This window comes from Pistacia vera, unplaced genomic scaffold, assembly GCF_008641045.1.
Source record: "Pistacia vera cultivar Batoury unplaced genomic scaffold, PisVer_v2 Contig932, whole genome shotgun sequence".
NCBI classification, from domain to species: Eukaryota; Viridiplantae; Streptophyta; class Magnoliopsida; order Sapindales; family Anacardiaceae; genus Pistacia; species Pistacia vera.
Window position 1 is genome coordinate 10272 of NW_022196815.1, and position 17976 is coordinate 28247.

General features: G+C 37.0%; 3 protein-coding genes across 3 annotated transcripts; 2 read left to right on the plus strand and 1 right to left on the minus strand.

Moving 5' to 3' along the window:
• Window positions 1–1593: 1593 nt before the first annotated feature.
• LOC116120426 (non-specific phospholipase C3-like) lies at window positions 1594–4301 on the plus strand. The gene is made up of 4 exons (XM_031406378.1): window positions 1594–2291; window positions 3164–3573; window positions 3649–3819; window positions 3902–4301. Exons 1-4 carry the CDS (start codon window positions 1648–1650, stop codon window positions 4240–4242), a joined length of 1566 nt encoding a protein of 521 aa, XP_031262238.1. The 5' UTR covers window positions 1594–1647; the 3' UTR covers window positions 4243–4301.
• A 1910-nt stretch (window positions 4302–6211) lies between these two features.
• On the plus strand, window positions 6212–7645 carry LOC116120427. The gene has a single exon (XM_031406379.1). The coding sequence runs from the start codon at window positions 6212–6214 to the stop codon at window positions 7643–7645; it is 1434 nt and encodes a 477-aa protein (XP_031262239.1).
• An 8958-nt stretch (window positions 7646–16603) lies between these two features.
• On the minus strand, window positions 16604–17416 carry LOC116120428. Its single transcript, XM_031406380.1, has 2 exons — window positions 17090–17416; window positions 16604–16993 (listed from the first exon to the last, which is right to left on the minus strand). Exons 1-2 carry the CDS (start codon window positions 17414–17416, stop codon window positions 16604–16606), a joined length of 717 nt encoding a protein of 238 aa, XP_031262240.1.
• Window positions 17417–17976: the final 560 nt, after the last annotated feature.

Consider the following 17976-nt stretch of genomic DNA (forward strand, 5'->3'; position numbering starts at 1 on the left):
TATTTTAAATTTTTTATACGTAAAATAATGAAACCCCTCATTATTCACAAATATTTCATTGGAGCCCAGGTTCCAAAATAGGTTCCAAAAATCAATTCCAAACAGGTTCCAAATCGGGTACCCGCTACAGGTTCCAAACCAAGTACCCATTTCAGGTTCTTTTTCCAGGTTCTGGTTCCTCCATACATAAGAACTGGAACCGAAACAGCACAATGTCGATTCCAATAAAATGGAACCGGAACCTACCCGCACAGTGCTGGTTCTAGGTAGGTTTCGGTTCCGGTTCTACCCGCAGGTTCCAGTTCTACCTGCCACTCGTGCTCACCCCTAGTAATTAAGTAATATAAGATGACATAACTCTAGTAATATTAGATTACGTCCAACCAAACGCCGTTATCAGAGTTCAATTTTGTCACAAATACGAGAAAAGGAAATTGGACCGACAAATGAGAGAGAGAGAGAGGGAGAGAGAGAGAGAAGAGTCTTACTTATCTAAGCAGGCGGCAACGACGGAGAATGAGGAGCCTTTTTATAAGAAGGGTCGAAGACGAAGAGAGGTAGATGGAGAGAGAGAGAGATGTTAGGAAGGGCCGCAGGTGGAGAAAGAGATGTTACAAATTGAATTAGGTTTAGGGTTTCAGGCTTTTGCATATTGTTTTTGGGATTTTTTTTTTTTCTACGGGTACCCGCGGGTATTCTCGGCCAACTTGTAAAAATATGGGTCGGGTCAGATACGAGTAAATAAAAAAAAAGGTACAAAATGATGAACACACACATATATTTTATTACTGCAAAAATATATATAAGAGTTGGTAAAAAAATTTGTTTTCACTATAATTGAAGGATTTGGATTAGGAAGTTTCAATTTGTGTGTAACTATATTACAATTTGAGTTTACAAGTGGTATTTATACTGAGTAATTTTCTATTGCAGTTTATTATATTCACATACATATAATTTGCAATTGAGGCATGTTCATAAGATCTTGGGAATTAGTTTGTTATAATCTTTGTAATTACCATTTTTTCCCAGTAATTTGCATCCATAATCATAGCAAATTTTCCGTGAATCATGTAATTTATCATCTTTTTTATTTTATTTTTATTGTTCTTCAATGGTTTATGTTTTTTTTTTTTTTTTTTTTTTTTTTTAGTTTTTTCTATTAATATTTTTTTCCCTTTTCTTTTTTCCATTACGGGGGCCCATAAAAAACAAGATCCTGAGAGTGTTTTTGGATTTTTTTTTTTTTTTTTTTCAGATCTTACTATTAATATTATATGCCCTTTACTTTTGTCCATTACGGGGGCCCATAAAAAACAAGATCCTGAGAGTGTTTTTGGATCATAATTTATAAATCCATTAATTATTATTATTATCAATAATTTTAGATAATTCTAACGGTATCAGGCACATTTCTGGCACGCAAACTAATTAACAAAGTTTGAATAAAGTCTTGTCTGAGTGAACTACTTGGGAAAGTATCTTAACAGTGCATGCAACTCAATTAATAACCAAAGGGGTGAAAAGTCTTTTCCAACCGAACCTTCCTCTGCCTTCTAAACTCTTAGTATTCTATATATAAATATATCCATACACAAAACAAAAAGACCATCTCAATCCAGCGAAAAAATTACCGACAAATAAAAAATGGTGGCTGAAGAAAGCAGCAGCACTTCTTCATCATATCCGATCAAAACAGTTGTTGTTTTGGTCCAAGAAAACCGCTCATTTGATCACATGCTAGGCTGGTTCAAATCCCTGAACCCAGAAATCGATGGCGTAACCGGATCAGAATCAAACCCAATATCCGCATCCGACCCAAATTCAACCCGTATTTACTTCAAGGACACAGCCAGCTATGTTGACCCCGATCCGGGGCACTCCATTCAAGCCATTTACGAGCAAGTTTTCGGGAAACCATGGAGTACAACGGATCCTGATCCGAATCCAGAATCGGGGCCAACAATGGAGGGGTTTGTGCAGAACGCAGAGAGTATAGAGCAAGGGATGGGAGAAATAGTGATGAATGGGTTTAAACCAGAAGCCTTGCCGGTATTCAAAGAGTTGGTGAAGGAGTTTGCGGTTTGTGACAGATGGTTTGCGTCAATTCCGAGTTCAACTCAGTCAAACAGATTGTATCTTAACTCAGCTACTTCACATGGAGCTACCAGTAATGATACGAAGCAGTTGGTTGATGGGTACCCTCAGAAAACTGTGTTTGAATCTTTGGAAGAAAGTGGGTGTAGCTTTGGGATTTATTATCAGTCTGTTCCGGCTACGTTTTTCTACAGGTAATTTTTTTTTTCTCTTTTATTATCATCATTGTATAATTCCTGATTTAATTTTAAAGGTGGGTCAATGGTTCATGCAAATTAGTGTTATACATAAACTTTACAGCATGATGTACTAATTGATAATAACTTTATAGTAAAAACTTGTTCATTTAGGTTGATTAAGAACCAATAACAAATGAATACATCAAAGTTTAGCTTACATTATTGCTAATCTTATTATTGGTCAATACTTATCTGTATCACTGACCAGCTTGTTCACATTCACACACAAAAAAAAAGATTATAAAAAATTAAGAATATTTTTGGATTCGTTACGCTTAATTTGTCATTTGTTGATTAAATATTATTAATTTATTGGTCTTTTGAGTTTCATAATTTTCAATCTAATAAATCACATGCTGACTCTGTTTATAATGGAGTTGGTGTTAGTGTTCTCCTTCCAGCTGTGCTAAATTATATAATATTTATTTCTTTTTCAAAAGAGAAAAAGACGCTAATCTTCTTTTACTTTAATGAGATAGTTTAAAAGATTCTGTTTTGCCTCCTTTAAAAACTTAAATGCTTGAACCACCGTCTCTATAATGATAAACAGTGAAAATAAAAAATAATAAAAAGAAAATTATTGTTTAAGGGGCCGGGAGAAATATTCATATAATGGTCGTTTTAATAATTGTCACTTTATTAAATGTTGGGTCAAGTTATAGATTAATTAAACAATTAAAAGAATTTAATTTAAAATGGATTAGGTTAACTAACTTTTAAAGTTGAACCAACCAAATCAAACCTTTCTTTTAAATATTTCTTGTATTCATTGTTTTCTTAACTAATAACCAATATTGAAGAATTTTGTGATGTGAATGTGATGGCAGGAACCTTAGAAAATTGAAATACGTGGATAACTTCCATCAATTTGATTTAAGCTTCAAGAGACACTGCAAAGAAGGGAAGCTACCAAACTATGTGTTTATCGAGCCGAGGTATTATGACCTTTTATCCCTAGCTGCAAATGATGACCACCCAAAACATGATGTTTCTCAAGGCCAGAAATTTGTCAAAGATATTTATGAAGCACTCAGAGCAAGTCCCCAGTGGAATCAAACTTTGTTTCTAATTATATACGATGAACATGGTGGGTTTTATGATCATGTTCCAACTCCAGTAAATGGAGTTCCAACGCCTGATGGCATTGTTGGTCCCGAGCCTTATACCTTTAACTTCGATCGCCTCGGGGTTAGGGTTCCTGCCATCTTAATTTCTCCTTGGATTGAGCCTGGAACAGGTGATGACTCAGAACATAGAAATAACCATAACATCATGTCAACCTTCTTATTCTACTTTGTTTGATTATATGCAGTGTTACATGGACCTTCGGGGCCGTCTCTTACTTCAGAGTTCGAGCATTCATCGATTCCAGCAACCCTCAAAAAGATTTTCAATCTTAAAGATTTTCTCACTAAACGTGATGCTTGGGCGGGTACTTTTGAGGGCGTTGTGAATAGAAACAGCCCACGAACAGATTGTCCAGGTTCTTATTTAAAAGTAATGATATTGTTCCTTACATATCTAATTATATACTTTAATGAAAGAGGAGTGAAAATGTATTGCAGTTACACTGCCGGAACCACAGAAAATGCGAGAGACAGACGCGCAAGAAGACGCAGAACTTAGTGAGTTCCAACAAGAATTAGTACAACTGGCAGCGGTGTTCAAAGGGGATCTTACAAAAGATATTTATCCTGATAAAATTATGGAGAAGATGACTGTTGCAGGAGGCTTAAAGTACGTTGATGATGCATTCAAGAACTTCAGTGATGAGTGCAAGAAAGCGAGGGAAAGTGGAGCAGATGAATCTGAGATTGTTCTTTTACCAAAATCAAAACCACCAACCAAGACAACCTCTACAACTTTTCTTCAGAAGGTATTCTCTTGTTTAGTATGTGATAATTGATTATGCCTACGAGATAAGCATTCATTCCATCGACAATTTGAAGAATTTTATCTCCATGAATCTGTGATAATTGTTTGCTTATTGTTATCTAAGCTTTTTATTGTTTCCATCGTTTTCATTGTATAATAACATCTTTATTCATAATTTTTATTATATCGTTGGAGCGGATATGACATGTTCTTAACCTCCCAAACCATCAACTTTAGTTAGGTTTTCGAGTAAAACTATCTTTGCTACCGTCATTATAAATCAAGAAATTTACTTCCACTTAATAGCAAATAAATCAAGAAATTTCAAATTGGAGCATTTTAATTTTAATATAATCTAAGATTTAAAAAAAATATAAGATCATAAAATAATAAATCTAAAATATTCAATTAGAGTCCTCCTCAGTGGATCTAATTCAAAGAAAATTTTGGTTTTAAAAAGCCTGATGAGACACTCTTACCTAGCACATCATAATCCACCAAAACCGGTCCATTCAACGGCTTGGGTACGGTAGACTTTGTGGAAGAGTTACGAAAACAATGCATATCAAAAGGATTTGTTGAATTGCCCAACAGCCTTGAAACACTTTAGGCCTATTTGGTTTCCTTCACAAAAATAGGCATCGACACTTCCTCTACTAAAGTAGGGCAAATTTCACAAACTACCCTGGGTTTTGAGCTACATTGTGATGAGCGGGGCTTGGTGATCCACTAAAAAAAATATTTATCACTAATTTGGTTTGGTTTTTTTCCTTTGACCACCCTGTATTTGTATTAATGTATCTAGATTTGACTCTGTTGATGCTTGATTTTGACACCAACGACTTCGTACGTGCAAAGTGCTAAGAAGATCTTAGAAATTATACGTGAATTGATTATGAGAGCTGAGTTGGGTACTGTTCTCACAGTAGCATGCAAAGACATAAAAGTAAAGGAGATAGTAAATATTTTTATAGTGGTTCAGATGCTTAAAGCAAATCTTACATCCAATGTTTTCTTTTATATTAATGTATTCTTGATTGTTAGCCAAGATTACAATAGGTCGTGAACTGCGATCTGGGGTTACAGGTGTTTGGTATTCTAAGGATTCTTGGAGAATATTAAGCCAGTCTTTTTCTCGTAGTGTGTCTTTGTTATTTTCTTTGTTGAATTCAGAGTATCTAATCCCGATTTTGTGAAGGGGAGTTGCCTATTTATACTCGCTGAGCTCAAGGTAATGATTACATTTATGCAAGTGGGTTGGTGCTGTGCAAATCTCTCATGTCTTTCCATTGGTTGAGAATTTAAGAAATATCCTTAAATTAAATAAGGCTTGGACAAGCGTGCGAATCAAATTTATTCATAGGCAAAACTTGAGTCGGTTGGGCTATTGATAGCTAAATTCTTTCTGTCTTGGGCGACATGGCATACTCTATGAATAAATCTTGGGTCGATCCCACTTACATTTATGCAAGTGGGATCGACCCTTGCTTGCCCTTTATACAATTCAATAGTTAGGTTAGTAAGGTTAATTAATTTGATGCATTCGGCAAGCTACCAAATTTTGGCGCCGTTGCCGGGGAGTGGTATTTGTAGATTTTTTTATATATTCTACGTTTTTTTTTTTTGTGATTTTGTTTAATCAGTGCTTAGTTGTTTTTTTTTTATTTTGTTTAATTGTGATTTTTAGGTTTTTGAAAAAAAAAAAAAAGAATTTTTTTTTTGAACAGTAGCACTATTCAACATGAACATTAGTACTATTCAATACTATTCCTAAGAGAAATTTTGGTTGAACTAGGAGTGTTGCGAGTACCCGTTTCGAAGAAAATGACATTCTGAGCAAGACTGGAAAGAATTTCTAGCCCCACCCTCTCGTTCTCAAATTCGATCATTTAATAGGGTTTTTAGCTAATTTTCGTTGCTGTCAAGAAAAAAATTTATTTTTTATTTTTTATTTTTTTTATTTCATTTATTTAGGCTTAATTTTGTGATTTTAGTGGTTTATGACTCGATGCAATTCTACAGGAGAGTTGGAATTTGATCCAGAAATCGAACGCAGTTTATGGAAGTTGCGAAAAGAGTCACGTCAAGCAAGTTCTTCATCTCCTGATCTAAATATAGCCCTTGGTTCAGCATCCCACAGCTCATCCAGTGATCCAGATTCAGAGATAGAAGAAGAGATGGCCGCTGGCAGAACATTAAAGGAGTTGGCTGCCCCTGATTTTAATCAGCAGCCTTTGTGTATTCAGTACCCAACTTTAGATGTTGCTTTTGAATTGAAGTCTGGTCTAATTCACTTGTTGCCTACATTTTGTGGTCGTGCAGGTGAAGATCCAAACAAACATCTAAAGAAGTTTCACGTTGTCTGTTCAAGCATGAAACCAACTAGAGTGACAAAGGAGCAAATTAAGTTGCGAGCTTTTCCTTTTTCGTTGGGGGATGATGCAAAGGATTGGCTCTATTATTTACCATCGAGGACAGTCACAACATGGAACGAGATGAAAAGGATGTTTTTAGAAAGATATTTCCCAGCATCTAGAGCTGCCACCATCAGGAAAGAGATAAGTGGGATAAGGCAATATAATGGAGAGACGTTGTATGAATATTGGGAGCGATTCAAGAAGCCATGTGCAAGTTGTCCTTACCACCAGATAAGTGATCAATTGCTAATTCAGTATCTCTATGAAGGATTGCTGCCTATGGAAAGAAATATGATAGATGCAGCAAGTGGATGTGCGTTGGTGGATAAGACTCCTGAAGCTGCCAAACAGTTAATCTCAAACATGGCTGCCAATTCCCAACAGTTTGGTACAAGACATGATGCGCCACCCAAAAGGGTGAATGAGGTAAGTACATCTTCCATTGAACAACAATTATCTGATCTTACCTCTCTTGTTAGACAATTGGCTGTAGGGAATGCGCAACAAGTAAACGCTTGTGGGATATGTTCGACAATGGGACACCAAACGGACATGTGCCCAACACTTCAAGAGGAAGGGACTGAACAAGTCAATGCAGTAGGAAACTTTTTTGGACCATTGAGGCAACATGATCCTTACTCTAACACGTACAATCCAGGTTGGAGAGATCATTCGAATTTCAGTTATGGAGGAAATAGACAAGTAGGAGGTGGACATAATTTCTTCCAGAATAGACAACAACAAAGTTTTCAACCGAAGCAACCTGCCTCACAGATTTCAAACTCATCCCTGGAAGATATAGTTAAGTCCCTTGCTTTGAATACCAAACAGTTTCAACAAGATACAAGATCTAGTAATCAAAGTCTGGAGAATCAGATGGGTCAAATGGCAACTGCTATAAGTCGTTTAGAGGCTCAAGTTGGAGGGAAGTTGCCTTCTCAAACAGTGGTGAATCCAAAGAAGAATGTGAATGCAGTGACGCTGAGAAGTGGCAAGAAAGTGGAAGAACAAAGCTGAACATTCCAAGTGTAGCAAAGGAAGCAGAGATTGAAGATGAAATGAAAGAAAAGGCTACAACTGAATCAAAGGTAATTCCTAACCCTTCAATTAACTTCAGTCTAATACTTTACCTTTTCCTAGCAGATTCGCGAAGTCAAAGAAAGAGAGAAGGATAAAGAAATTGGAGATGTTTCGCAAGGTGGAAGTGAATATACCTCTATTGGATGCAATTAAACAAGTGCAAGGTATGCAAAATTTCTTAAGGAGCTATGCACCAATAAGCAGAAGTTAAACGTGTGATGAGAAGATAATAATGGGAGAAAATGTGTCAGCAGTGCCAAAGAAAGCTTCCTCCCAAGTGCAAGGATCCAGGTATGTTTACAATTCCTTGTAAGATAGGTAACACCAGAATTGAGAGAGCTATGGTAGATTTAGGAGCTTCAATTAATGTTATGCCAATATCTATTTATGCTTCATTTAAATAGGTCCTGTGAAAGATACTGGTATTATTATCCAATTGGCTGATCGCACTAATGCAACCTGAAGGGGTAGTTGAAGATGTTCTTGTGCAGGTCAATGAGTTAGTGTTTCCAGTTGATTTTTACATTTTGGATATGGATGATTCTTCGTCTCCTGACCCTGCACCTATCTTACTGGGAAGACCTTCCTAAATACAGCTCGGACAAACATAGATGTTCATGATGGTACCGTCACAATGGAATTGATGGTGAAGTAATTCGTTTTAATATTTATGATGCCATGGATCGGGCTAACGAATTAACCAAAGGCTTTGCTTGGAGGCAACCCAAGAATTCAGATTTGATTTTCTTTTCCTGAATTTAGTTTTTTTTTATTTTATTTGCCATATTTTTTTTTTGTGTTGTTTTGTTTATTTGTTTTATTTGCCTGTCTCTACATTTGGGTTTTACATTGGGGACAATGTAAGTTTTAAGTGTGGGGGAGAAGTTAGGGTGTAGGTGTAACGTTTGAAAAAAAAAAAAAAAAAAAGCGTTTTTGTTTTTAGGAAGGTTTATGCTTTAAGTCATGTCTTTGAACGCCTAGTGATGCATGAAATAGTAACTTGACTTTGTTATTGAGCATATTCCTTGAATTAAGATGTGAGCAATATTTCATAAAAGAGAGTTAATCATATTTGAATCTTGTAGTTTTGAAACAATATGTCTTGAGAAGTTGGGTGAACTTGGTGACCAAGCATGATTGAGGAGTGTATAACAACACTTAAAAGAAAGAAAAATTGTTTCTCTTAAGCTAGTTCTAAATTTGGGTTTAAGCAAATTAAAAAAAAAAAAAAAAAAAAAAAAAAAGGTATGTGGTGAGTCGAGATGGAGCATAAAACGCACTCACTCATAAACATAACCATGAAAGAGATGGAGCATAAAGTGCACTATTTAAAAAAAAAAAAAAAAAAAAAAAAAAAAAAAAAAAGAGAAGAATAAAGTTCTAGTTTGCTACCAGTTTGTAGTAGTAAAGAGAAACAGTTGAGGAAAGTTGAGGGGTGAGTTGTACATGAATTGGTGATTAGTTTCGTTTGCATTGACTGATTGAGAGTAATTGTGGAAAATGATGAAGAGATACGAATGTCATTAACTCTACTTATTTATCTTTGTTTTCTTCCTAAGCTAGTATAGAATATACATGGATTAAATAGTGTTGCTTATGCATCAGATGGTGTTCTGGATATGACTTGAGTGTAGCTTTTCTTAGTGTTTGAATTAGTTTGCCCGAGGAGCCGCAAAAGCTAGTGTGGGGAATTTGATAAGGTGTAATTTAGATATTTTTATCTTCCATATTAGTTTTGTTATGTTTTATGCCTAGTTGAGCTGATTAGAGCTTATTTTGTAAGTTTGGCATTTTTGGATAGACTTTAGGAAATAATTGAGAAAAGATTAGGAAATTCCAGATTTTCCAGATTTTTCGTTATTCTGACCAGTGCTACGTTTTTTAGGGAGCTAGATTCCTCGATTGCAAAAGTGTTCTTCAGAGAAATTAAAGTAGACGAATCAAGCTTTCAGAAGGTATTATGGGCGAGAATCTGAGTTGTTTGGTTCTCAGTAGTTTTTGCAAAACGGACCTGGAATCCTAGTCGCAGAAGGATTCCTTAACTGAGTATTGGATCTTCGAACGGGCTTAACTGGAGCATCAGATATCGAAAAGGGTGATTCAAAAGCCCAGATTCATCTACACATCTTGGATTACAATTTTATGAAGTGACGGAGCCGAAAAGATTTTTTTACATTGCGAGAATCCTGGTGCAAGTGGAGACGAATTTTGGAATCCAATCTGATAAGATTTTGTCAAATCTGGAAGTCTATCCTCTAGGAAAAGTCTAGGAAAGAATTCTGTGATTCGTGGGAAGAATTAAGGAAAACAATGTTATTAATTAGAAGTTTTTAAGTAAACGGAGAGAGGACAGTGGAGTTTGATTGTTCAGAGTTTTTGGTTCTAGATCAAGATGTGGGTAATTTCCTTCTTCAGTTCAAGGGGATTTTGAAGCCTAATTTCATGTCATTGGTGTAACTTAACTTCAGTAACGTTGTTCTCAATCTCGTTTTTATAAGAATTGTTTATGTTATTCTGATTTAATTGTCTGTGATTCTTGTTTGAGTGATTTAGTTTTGGCCTGCTAATGTTAATCAAGAATTTACCTGTTAGAATTAGGAATTGTGATACGTAATCGTCCTTTTTCTATTCAACGAGTGACGCATGATGATAGCTGATTATGGACAAGTTTCGGTCTTGTCTTGAATAACATAACCTAAGTTAAATAATCCGAGCTTGTGTGATTGTTGCTTAGATTGATCTATTTCCTAATTCTTAAGGCTGCCTTGGATTAAATTAGAGAGCTTGTTCTAGGTGTTTAAGGGTTAGTATCTACTCGAAGAGCTTGTTTCAGTAGTGACAAACTAAGGGAGAATTCGGGTAACAGAGCTTGTTGTTTCCTAGGGTCAGTAGTTCCATAATGAAGAATAGAACAGGTGTTACGGTTACTTTATGTCCAATGCATGTTTAGGTGGATATTGAACCGAGAACTGATTGTTTAACCTGAATTTTTTCTCTGTTTTGCTAGTTTGCTTGATCACAAACCCCCTTTCATTACTGTTGTCAGGTTTACTGTTTAGAGTTTAATTTGCATTTCTGTTGTTTTTATGTTTTAGAATATAAAAATTAATCGAGTCATTCCCTATGGGATCGACCCTTGCTTGCCTTTATACAATTCAATAGTTAGGTTAGTAAGGTTAATTATTTGGGTGCATTCGGCACGCTACCACCTACTAATTACCCCCACTTTGAAGGCTCCTCCGAAGGATACGCCAGAGGTAACTCAAGGAAAGGAAGGCGAGGCCACTCAAGAGCAAGCTGAGGAAATTCTTGATCTAAGAGGTCAGACAAGTATCTTAGACCTCTTCGAAAGGCCCTCGATCAACTACGGCCCATGATCTTTAAGTATTAGAGTGCCAATCGGAGTTAACCTTCGAGAGGTACATGGCTGCTAGGTCTTTGATCTTCTAGTGCAACGCTCCAATTGCAAAACCTGGTAGAACACTTCTTCCTTTGTGATCTTTGTTAAGCTTTGATCAGAACTTCTTCTTTTTTGGCTAAATCTTATTCGTTTTCTTTTGCAGTCTGTGCTTGCCTTAAACATCGCTCACAACAAGACCAAAATCCCCTCCAGAGAGAAAATTCAAGAAATGAGGGAGGAGATTACCAAGTTGAGGCAAGCCCTTACAGAAACAAAAGTATCTGCAAGGGAAACACAACAACTAGTAGACATATGGCTGGAGCAAAGAGAAACTGCTCTAAAAGCTATAGAGTTTCAAAAGCAAGAGCTTCAAAAGAAGGACGATCAGATCAAAAAGTTGTAGATGACAGTGACAAGGCTCACTAAAGATCTGAGCTTGAGAGAGAATGAGCTTCAAGAGAGCATAAACCACGAGAAGGAGATCGAGGCATCTCGAGCGAAACTATAGGCAATCATAGAGAAAAAGATATAGAGCTCAAGATGTCTCGTGGCTAGGTTGCTTTATTGACTGACCAGTTGCGGCATATCAACATTGAGGTGGAAAAGAAAGCTGGGGAGTGGTCGTTACAAGTCATAAATAAGCTGCGAGAAGACAACCCCAACATGAACCTTTACTGCCTTTTTGAAGAGTATTAGGAAACCCTCGCATTGATGCAGCCTGCTTAAGAAAAGGAAGATCAAGAAACTCTCCAGGAAGGTGATCACCAAGAACAAGAGAATCCCAAAGGCCAAGCTACCGAACCTAAGGTTGGAGCAATAGAAGCTAGAGGTCCTGAAGTCCAAGAGAAGTGATCGTCCTCCCTTCTACTCGCTTTAAAGAATCTCTTTTTTCTCTTTATTATTGATATAGCTCTTTAGACTTCCTTCTTGTACATATTTTTGAATATATATATATATATATATATAGACTTTTTGCCATTTGTGATAGTACTTTTATAATTTAAGCACTTCACTAAATGAATACAATTTTTGTGATCGCATAACTTGTAAAATATTGTACATAACAAGATTATAAAGACTTGAGATAACGACACAAGTAATTTCTTAAAGAAGAATAATCTTATTAATGAAATTTACAAGTAAATCAAGATCGTAAAAATTGTAAAAGAACTTGGAATTTACTGATAATAAGGTCTAGATGTTAAGCATTCCAAGCTTGCAGCACTTGAAAACCATCGAGTCGTTTGAGATGATACGTCCCAGGTCGTATCACCTTAGCGACTTGATAATGACCTTCTCAGTTAGGCCCCAATACTCTTCTGCTTGGCTCTCAAGTATCGAGGACTTGTTTGACGACCAGGTCGCTAACCTTAAAGTCTCTTCTCCTGACTTTGGAATTGAAGAACCTCTTAGCTCGTTATTGATAGGAAGATATCTTTAACTGAGCCTTATTGCGATATTCTTCAACCAAGTCCAGACTTGCATGCATAAGTGTTTTGTTGTCTACCTCATTGTAAAACTCTCTCCGAAGGGAACTAGTCCCTACTTCGACTAGGACCATTGCTTCACAACCATATGTTAGCAAGAATGGTGTTTTCGAAGTAGAAGTTCACGGAATGGTTCTATATGCCCATAGAACCTCTAGGAGATTGTCGGCCCAATTGTCTTTTATAGTGTCAAGTTGGCTTTTAAAGTGTGCTTAATGGTTTTGTTGATAACTTCAACTTGTCCATTAGCTTGTGGTCTTGCTATTGAGGCAAATTTCTTATGAATCCCCAAGTCATTGCAAAACTGCTTGACCTCCTCATTGTCGAACTATTTCCCATTATCTAAGATAAGAGTATGAGGAATTCCGTAGCGACAGACTATATTCTTGAAGACGAAGTCTTTAAGCTTCTTTGTGGTGATCGCGGCCAAAGGCTTTGCTTCGACCGATTTTGTGAAATAATCCACTGCAACCATTTTATACTTAATGTCACCTTTACCGATTGGCAGGGGACCTATGAGATCAATTTCCCATATAGCAAATGGCCAAGGGTTGGTCATTGTTGTTAATTGGTAAGAAGTAGCTTGCGGTATGTTCACAAATCTCTACCATTCGTCACACTTCTTCACAAAGTTGTAAGTATCTTCGTGAAGCAAGGGCCAATAATATCCCAATCGGATAATTTTATTGGCGAGAGATTGTGTGGCAGTGTGACTACCACATATTCTTTCATGTATCTCTCTCATGATATAGTTTGCATCTTCACCTTTCACACATCAGAGAAGAGGAGTGTTAAATCCTCATTCGTATAATTGATCTTCAATCTGGGTGTAACGAGCAACTCTAGTCTGTAGGAGTTTTGCCTCAGTCTTGCTGTTAGGAAGAACCCTTTCTTTGAGATACTGAATGATTGGAGTCATCTATGATACAGATTCGATTATAGCCATTGTCTGGTTGGGTGAGTTGATGTTGGGAACTGTTAGTGTATGCCCTAGGAACCAATCATGTTGTTGGTTTCAAGGCATTATATCTTGTAAATATTCTTTTAAGAATAGAAAAAAGAGTTTTGATTTCACATGTTGTTTACTGCTTCATTTATACTATTTATAATGCATGTGAAATGTCCGAATAATACGAATCTTTAGAAAATCAAATCATCGAAGCATTCCCTACGTAAGTAATGTTAATTGGGCAATAACATTGCACAATATGTATGCTGAATGCCTCTATTGAATATCATGTGATGGTATTAGTGTGGGTGATTATAAGAGTTATGTCATTAGGGCATTAGCATGGACAAACAGTTAGTGGACTGTTTATCAAATATGATCGATTATGATGAATCACATGGACATTTGGAATGTGGTCAATGATACATCATAGGATCGTACTAGCGTACCACTGATCCTTAGACCCGAGACATCACGGTTGGACTTGACATAGGATGCATATGATTCATATGGTGTGTATACACGAGACTAATCATGTTTTGTATAAGAAGCCGATTTGATCATATGTTATTCATATGCGAGGACAAGTGATAGTCAAGATGGGATCTATTGACTCGAAATAGTTTGGTCCCGAGTTCCTAGACGAATGTCAATAAACATTGGAAAAAGGAAATCTCTAGCCAGAATACAAAATATTCATATGAAAAAGGAGTTTCATGATGACACGTTCCATTGTATTGATTGACAATTTGGATAAAGATTAAGTTAAGGGTTTTGACATATTATGAACCTATACTTAATTGAGATTAGACGACGGATGAATTTTACTACATAAACATACGATCAGGGAAAAAGGTTCATTGGAGTTTAACTTCATTGTGGCTTAGGGGTTATGGAGCATTGCTAGATGCCTATCATGATCGGTGGGAGTTTCGATCCTTAAGAGTTATGACAAAACATATCGAATTGTGATATTAGGCCCATGGCTAGGTTATAGTGAACTTAAGTGGTCACACCTAAAAACCAAGTATGAGAAGAGAGAGTAATACATATCGTTAAATGTTAACGATGTTCAGATGTAAACGTGTGCATCCAAATTTATGTATTGGTGAGAAGTGATTACTCACGAGAAGCTAGGACTTACCAAGGGTAATAAGGTAATTTGGCCATTATTGGATTAGATTCAATGATGGACTAAAATATATTATTGAATTGGATTCAATAATGGGTTAAATATTAAATGGGATTATTTTATATGCCTTGATTATAAATTTGTTTAAGTCATTTAAAATTAAATTGAAATTATTTCAAGGACTTGAGAACAATTTCAAAATGGTCCTTGTATATAAATAAGTGATATTCCTGAAATTTAATCTAATTTTTCATTTTGATTGAAAATCTTTCTCTTAAGCTCTCATGGCTGGCTCTCTCTTCTTCATCTTGGGCGGACTTTACTTTGAGGATTTTCATCAAATTTGTTGAAGATCTTGAACTCATTTTCAAGTTACAAAAGTTGTAAAGCATAAAAGGTAACAATTTCACCCTTTTAGTTTCAATAACATGTCATATGACCTTATACCATGTTTTACACCAACAATTTCACCCTTTTAGTTTCAATAACATGTCAGGAACTTCAATATATTTGACCGGGATGTTATCCAACACATCGGAGTCCAGCGATGAAGCTATCTTTGCCAAAGCATCTACGATAGAGTTACTATCTCTCGGGATTTGTCTGATCATATACTGCTTGAAGGGCTTGAGTGCAACCATAGCTTTCTTCAAGTAACTGATCATATTCTTTTCTTTGGTTTGATACTCTCCCAATATCTAATTGACTACCAGTTGAGAGTCGCTATTGATGTTGATCACTTCTGACCCTATCTCTCTTACTAGTTGTAGACTAGCAAATAGCGCGCCATACTCAACCTCGTTGTTAGTGGCTTTGAATCCAAACCTAAGGGTTCCATAAATGTGAGTACCCTTGAGGATGATGAGTAGAATACCAGCTCCGGCTCTTCTTCTATTAAAAGACCCATCAACATAGAGGCTCCATGTTGACAGATTTTGAACAGTCTCTTGGATGACCTCACTAGCTGGCTGATGGGAGAACTCCGATATGAAGTCAACCATAGTTTGCCCTTTGATTGTTGCTTTTGGCTTGAAATGTAGATAAAACTAACTTAATTCCATGACCCACTTAAGCAATTTACCTAAGGCCTCTAGTTTCTTAAGGACCTATCTGAGTGAGTAATTGGTTAAAGCATAAATGGTATAGGCATGGAAATAAGGTCGCAGCTTCCTAGAAGTGATTAGCAAAGCAAAGGCTAAGTACTCCATTTCTGGATACCTTAACTCGGCGTCTAGTAATTGTTTACTAGTGCAATACACAAGCCACTAAATTCTATTTTCTTCCCGAATAAGAGCTGTGTTGACTGCATACTGAGAGACGGATAGGTAGAGAAATAAATTTTCCTTGGGAAGTGGCTTGGACAGAAGAGGTGGCTTTTCGAGATGCTCTTTTACGCTTTGAAAAGCTTGTTCACATTCTGGATTCCATTCGAATTTCTTGTTGGCTCTGAGTACATTGAAGAACGACAAACAATGATATGTAGCTCTCGATATAAAGCGATTGAGAGCTCATATCCTCCCATTCAAGCTTTGAACTTAGGTTTTATGGGACTCTTCATATCTAGGAGAGCTTGGATTTTCTCGGGGTTGACTTCAATTCCCTGATGGTTAACCATATACCCCAGGAATTTACCTGAAGCTACTTCGAATGAACACTTAAGAGGATTAAGTTTCATTTTGTATTTTTGGAGTATATTGAACATTTTTGCGAGGTGAGCTATGTGATCTGAAGCAACATGCAATTTGACCAACATATCATCAACATAGACCTCCATTGTTTTCCTAATCTGCTCAGAAGACATTCGATTAACTAGACACTAGTAGGTTGCCCCAACGTTTTTTAGACCAAAGGGCATGACTTTGTAGCAATACAACCCCTGATTTGTGATGAACGAGGTATGCTCCTCGTCAAGCGTAAACATCAGGATCTAATTGCATCCTGAATATGCATCCATGAAGCTCAGTAGCTCGTGCTCGGAAGTGGCATCAACTAGCTGGTTGATTCTGGGCGAGAGGAAATTGTCCTTGGGGCAGGCCTTGTTGAGATCCATAAAACCAACACAAGTTCGCCAGTTACCATTGAGTTTTTTCACGAAAATAGGATTGGTGACCCAACTACGATAATGAGCTTCTCGAATTAATCCAATTGAGAAGAGCTTGCCTACCTCAAGTTTAAAAGCCACATAGCGCTCTATGTCCATAGCTCTTCTTTTCTGGCAAACTGGTTTGATCTCACTATTGATGTTAAGTGCATGACATATGACTTCGGGACTAACCCCAATCATATCGGCATGTGTCCATGCAAAAACATCAATATTCTGTCTGAGGAAGCTCATTAAATTGGTTGCAAGCTAAGGGTTAAGGTTACTTCTGATTCTCAACACATGAGTTGGCTCAAGCTCGTCAACAGGTACCTTAGACAAAGTCTCAACTGGCCTATTGTAGGTATACTCCTCTTGTACACGAGGATCAATGTTATCTCCCACTGGACCAGGTTGTGGCTTGATCCTGTTGATCTTTATTGCCTGCTCGAGCTTGTCCTTGGGCTTCGTTTTCCCTTTGCATGCAATCTCAATTGCTTGATTGTAGTAGTTGTGAGATTCACGTAGTGATCCCCTAACTTCCCCACACCTTGTCGGAGTGGGGAACTTCATCTTCTGGTGATAGATGAAAGTGACAACTTTGAAGTTCCATAGTAGAGGTCGTCTGAGAATGCCATTGAATGTTGAAGGACAATCCATTACCAAAAATTATGTCATCTTGGTCACTTCGTGGGGATCTCCCAAAGTGACCGAAAGAGTAATCATTTTCCAGGGAGTCAGATGATCCCTGGTAAAACCATAAAAAGGAATAGTACATGCTTCAGGTCTGTCTCTTCCAGCTTCATCTCCTTAAAGGCTTGCTAGAATAAGATATTCACGGCACTTCCATTGTCCACTAACATCATGTAGACTTTGCACCAATTTTATTTTAGCCACGACAACCAGTGCATCCTCGTGAGCGTGGTGTGCTCATTTCGCGTCTTTTTCAAAGAAGGTAATCTCCTCTTCCTTGTGTAGCTTACTAGGTCATGCTTCCAGATTGAGCACATTGTAGGGCTCATATCGGGCTTCTCGGGCATACCTATTTTATGCATGCCATGAGGTCATTACAATATAAGGTCCCCTAATGATGGTCCCTTCCAAATGAGACCTTTGCGACCTCTACGTCTTTCCCCATCTTCTTGGTCTTTCTCCCTCAAGGAAGCCGGACCATTAACATACTCTTTGAAGTGACCTTTCTGGATAAGGTCTTTAATTGC

Excerpts from the sequence above, each read along its gene's own strand:
- LOC116120426 (XM_031406378.1), top strand. The coding sequence starts at position 1,648 with ATGGTGGCTGAAGAAAGCAGCAGCACTTCTTCATCATATCCGATCAAA. Across the intron at positions 2,292-3,163 it reads CCGGCTACGTTTTTCTACAG|GAACCTTAGAAAATTGAAAT; the intron begins GTAATTTTTTTT and ends ATGTGATGGCAG. Across the intron at positions 3,820-3,901 it reads CCCACGAACAGATTGTCCAG|TTACACTGCCGGAACCACAG; the intron begins GTTCTTATTTAA and ends AATGTATTGCAG.
- LOC116120427 (XM_031406379.1), top strand. The coding sequence starts at position 6,212 with ATGACTCGATGCAATTCTACAGGAGAGTTGGAATTTGATCCAGAAATC.
- LOC116120428 (XM_031406380.1), bottom strand. The coding sequence starts at position 17,416 with ATGGATTGTCCTTCAACATTCAATGGCATTCTCAGACGACCTCTACTA. Across the intron at positions 16,994-17,089 it reads CAGTTGAGACTTTGTCTAAG|AATATTGATGTTTTTGCATG; the intron begins GTACCTGTTGAC and ends TTCCTCAGACAG.